Genomic DNA, 4,901 nt, shown 5'->3' with positions numbered 1-4,901 from the left:
TTCCTCTCACCACCGTGAAGCAGCTCCATCGAGAAAGATGCTGTGGAGGGCGTTGTCCTTGCGGAAACCCTCTGCCACTTGTTTCTTCCAATTGAATCAGCAGAGAGGAATGCACGATAGGAACAAGAAGGCGATGGCGTTCATCGCAAAAGGTTGGAACGCTTTGAAGGAGGTCGATAGGGTAATCGATTACTGTGAGCTCAATGATACACGCCTCATCCCTCTGCTTCTTAGAGCAAAGGAGAATTTTGAGCTTGCTTTGGAGGCTGACAACACCAACACGCATGCTAGGTATTGGTTATCCAGATTGCACATGAAGTATCATGTTCCCGGTGCTAATAAAGCCGTTGGAGCTGCTTTATTGGTCGAAGCTGCTGACATGGGTGATGCTGATGCACAATTTGCATTGGGTTGTCAATTGAGAATTGAGGTGCGTCACTGACTCACTGAAATGCTAGGTTATTAATTTGTATTGTATCATTTGTGGATTCAAGTTTTCTATTATGTGATTTCTATTGTTTTGTTAGCTAGTGAGGTTTAGGGAATGGGATCACTGGTTTCTTGTTTATTTTACTTGCCTGATTTTGATGTTAAGAATTAGATTGACACATAATGATGATTGCTGATATATTATTTTTCTGGCACAGAATGACTATGTCCAATCAGATCAACAAGCTTTTTATTATTTGCAGAAAGCTGTTGATCAGGTATGTTTCCCTTACCTATATGGAAGGTTTTTGGTTTCCCTGTTTTATGAAATACTGACAAAACCTTACTTGTGCTTATTGTGTTGTGTTCTAGTTGCATCCAGGTGCTCTTTACCTTTTGGGTGCTGTATATTTGACAGGTGATTGTGTGAAGCAAGATATTGCTTCAGCATTGTGGTGTTTTCATAGGGCTTCAGAGAAGGTAATATGAGATCCTAGACTTGTATTGCTTGTTAAACTATCTTGATTTTAGTTTCCTTATATGTCTGGTTAGTTTCGGTTTTGGTCAGCGCAAATTGTTTACACCCTTTGTAATCTAGAAGAGTTTAAGCATAACCTAATTGATTTATTTTCATTATTGTTCCATTCAGGAGTCTGAGAAGTTCAGATTTTTTAGTTTCTTGATTCTAGAATATTTTGTGCTGGTTTCTTATTTTTAATCTTTATGTGTACACAGGGCCATGCCGGGGCAGCTATAGCATTTGGATCTCTTCTTCTTAAAGGTCAGCGTGCCTGCTTGTGTTCCTTTCCTTATTTTGTTGTATTATATTGTTGGGTGTTTCAGTTCTTTTCATCCCCCATCCGAATCATTTGGTTATCGGGTATGCCTTGCTTACCATGTTCTTTTATGGTTAAAAATCGAGCAGTTTTAAAAGTAGGTTTCTCTATTGTGCATGATTGCTGAAAGCAAAGGGGATGGTCTAAACATAAATTAGATTGGATTTGATATGGTGGCTTGCTTACGCTTTTTTATCACGTAGTTTTTCATTATGATATGAATAAAGTATTCTGCCTCAGGTGTTAAGGTTCCAGAAACAATAACAAAATTCAGTGCCAAGAGAGGTTCTGCTACTCGGAAAGCTGGGAAGGGGAAAGAAAGTCTTGCAGTTGATCCAGTAGAGATGGCACGAGAAAAGTTCCAGATAGCAGCAAAGGCAGGATGTGATCTTGGATTCAAATGGCTTGCTAGGTTAGAGGAGGAAGAGAGGCGATTACTTACTGAAGGGTATTCGGATTAAAATAATGTGTCCAGTTAGTTTTTTGCAGCTGAGCTGATCCAATGTGATTTATTATAGAGATCGAGTATTCTCAAAGAACGAAATGGAAAATAATTGGATGTACTTGTGTTTTCTCTCTGTATATATTCATAATCTTATTTTAAGATTAAGACTAACCGAACAATTTTGGAGTTCAGTTGTACTTTTTTTTAAATATTTCTTGTAAATTGTAACTATGGAAATAAAACACGATGAGTCTCTAAGATATCTACATTACACTTTGTTTTTTGTTTGATAATTTTGCATATATTTGAAACCCTAAATATGTCTGAGTTAAATTGTGAATAACTTCCATGTTTATGATGTAAGCGATCAAATTCATAAATTATACGGGATCATTTGTTGCTAAGTATTTTCATTAATCTATTTGTCATCAGTCATCGTGTGCATTTTTCAAAGATTCATTTGATTTAATAATAATAATAATAATCTTTCTTCATTGGTTTGTACTACTGTACAAGTTACTAACTTGGCCGTTGGCAACATTAAACATACCTTGTTAGCAAAATTTCTCTCTTTTACTTTTAGGCAAACATGCCAGCCATAATAGGATTTTATAATTTATATATAATTTTGAGTCTAAATTACTTTAATTGGGCTAACGAGTTATAGTTTAAATGACATAATTTCTTCATACTCATCTAGAGATCAGTACCCGCGCTGTGTAACCCCGTTTGATGCTTCTATTTTTTCTTAAAAAAAATTATAAAACCAAAATTTTTTATTCCTCCGCAATTATTATCATGTTACCCATAAATTAAAATTAAAGAAATAAAAACATGGAAATCTCTTTAATTCTCGACCTTTTTTTTAAATATATCCAACCTTCTATGGCTATGTGTATTCCCACATTTTTTTTCCTTTTTTCAATATTTCAACCTTGACTACTAAGGCTTGTGTGTGTGTTTGTTTTCTTTTTAATTTCTTTCAATGGATTATATTTGATAACATAGAGTGTTCTTAATTATCCTATTATCTTTCATATCATCACATAAAACATTATCCTCTTCGCATATTATATATCGAATTTCTCAATATATGGAATAAGATTAGTAGTACCTTTAATCATAGAATACCAAACAAATAGCATATTCATTCCCATGTTAATTTTGAAGTCTAAAATTAGTACGCATTGTATGTAAAGAGGTCCATATACACATATAAAGAAGATATATCTTTTGAATAGGAACGATAAAATAATTTTTGAAAATGAGTAATTTTTTCAAAAACTCTTAAACAACTTTTTAAGAAGTTAAAAATATTTAAAAAATTATATCAAACAATATTAATGTGATTTTTCATAAGTCAAAAGCCTAATAAAAAAGAGTAATTTTTGAAACTTTCTAAACGAGCTTATAATCTTAAGTGTTAAAAACGTCGTTTGTGCTATCTTGAACAAAGCACTTATAGCAGTTCCAATGGTGTCTTGAACCACTCGGCCATCTCTCCCCCATGATGATTATGGCCCAGAAACCGAAGCAATAATAAATGATTCATATTCCATTTTTGGATAGGTGCCTATATAAAATAAATAATCAATTCGACCTATACGAAATAATTTTTTTTATATTAAAAAAAACCAAATTCTAGGCCGTAGAAACTAGTAGTAACACTAGCATACAACTGCAACAAACACATTATTATTGAATAACAAAGAACAATCATAGCTAGAACACTGCATTGTACTACACTAAATTGATATATCTCTTCAATGGGATAAAATTTTCAATTCAAATGATTTGTTGAGCCATGCCTTCCAGCCACTACCACCATTGCTTTTCTGCGATATCAGCTCTGTGTTCGGTTCTGCCTTTGATGAACATACTTGCTTTTTGCACAACACAAAGTTCCTCACCCTATAAGATCCTATGGCTTCCAATGGATTCAGAGCTGTCAAAGCAGTTTCTATAAAAACCAATAAAAATAACCAGTCAGCTTCAAAAATATCATGAATCAAACTTTACATCATTGTGATATTGTATCTCTATTCATATGCTTCTTTCTATTAGTTTAAATTTATAAAAGTAATAGATTTATGATATGCAGACATAATATTAGAGTTTGATCTTAAAAAAAAAAATCTATGAAAAAAAATTCATGCAAACCTAAAAAGATGTTGCGTAAGAGTGTGTATTAGAATAAATATAACCATTTATATAACTCCTTCTATCATCATCTTAAATTTTGAGAGAAGGATTTCATGACTCTAACTAATATCTGTTGCGTTTAGGTAAGTATTGAAATAATAATGAATATAAAAAGCAGTAAGTTTTATTCAACTATATATATCCATGCCGTCAAAGCATGCATTATAAAGGAGGAAGTTGGTAGGATCAAAACCAAGAATAGGAAGCCTGCCTTCATGAGCATAGGACTTGAGGGCAGTTTCCATGATCACAGAAACAGTGTCCTTTTCATTCACCATGAACCTTATTGGCCCTGCGTGTAACACTTTTAGTATCTATCTCTACTTAGTTAATTTCATACTATATTTATTTAATGTTGAACCTTCGCTAATACAAACCGAACTTTTAATTAAGAAATTGAAAAGTCTTTACTTTAAACTACTTAATCACATAATTATATTTACATAATATTAAATACATAGACTTATTCAAAATTCCTCAAATACAACTAGGGGTGGTAAACGGGCCTAAACCTGTCGGGCCGGCCCGCATAACCCGCCAAAAAAGTGGGTTGGGCTGAAAAATTGGGACTTGCCAAATAGCAAAAGCCCGCCTAACCCGCACCGCTTAAACCGCGGGTTTTGGCGGGGCGGGGCGGGCTTCCCCGCCGGGCTTAGTCTTTTTTTGGCAAGGGGTATTTTTACAATTTTTTTTACCAAAACCCAACTTCCCCAACCCAACTTACAAGAGAATGAAGATGAAAATTGGGTGTTTTAGATTATGTTTGTTTTGTTTTAGAGACAATATTGTTAATTATGTTTTGGATTATGTTTATTTTGCTTTGGAAACAATATTTATAATTACAAAGACTTTAATGTTTGTGAATACAAAAATTATAATTTGTTTATACTTTTAGAAATTATAATAGTTAAAAGTAAAAAATAGAAGAGATTTTTTTATGCCTTTATATATATTATTTAATAGTTAAAAGTAAAAAAAAAAAAAGGATA

General features: G+C 33.1%; 1 protein-coding gene across 5 annotated transcripts in view; it reads left to right on the top strand.

The window, feature by feature from the left end:
* Positions 1–4,901, top strand: part of LOC107621605 — a 14,680-nt gene that overhangs the window by 2,372 nt on the left and 7,407 nt on the right. For 2 of the 5 annotated variants that reach the window (XM_016323640.2, XM_016323638.2), the window contains 5 exons: positions 24–430; positions 648–707; positions 802–909; positions 1,165–1,210; positions 1,506–1,981. In XM_016323640.2, coding sequence (XP_016179126.1) covers positions 38–430; positions 648–707; positions 802–909; positions 1,165–1,210; positions 1,506–1,726 — 828 coding nt within the window. In that variant the 5' untranslated portion in view covers positions 24–37 and the 3' untranslated portion in view covers positions 1,727–1,981. Of the gene's footprint in view, positions 1–20; positions 431–647; positions 708–801; positions 910–1,164; positions 1,211–1,505; positions 1,982–4,901 lie in introns of those variants that run through there. The other 3 variants (XM_016323639.2, XM_016323637.2, XM_021113700.1) reach the window with 2 other exon arrangements.

This window comes from Arachis ipaensis, chromosome B10 (assembly GCF_000816755.2).
Source record: "Arachis ipaensis cultivar K30076 chromosome B10, Araip1.1, whole genome shotgun sequence".
Classification (NCBI taxonomy): Eukaryota; Viridiplantae; Streptophyta; class Magnoliopsida; order Fabales; family Fabaceae; genus Arachis; species Arachis ipaensis.
The sequence above is the reverse complement of the archived record's forward strand: the minus strand, read 5'-3'. Positions and strand labels throughout refer to the sequence as shown.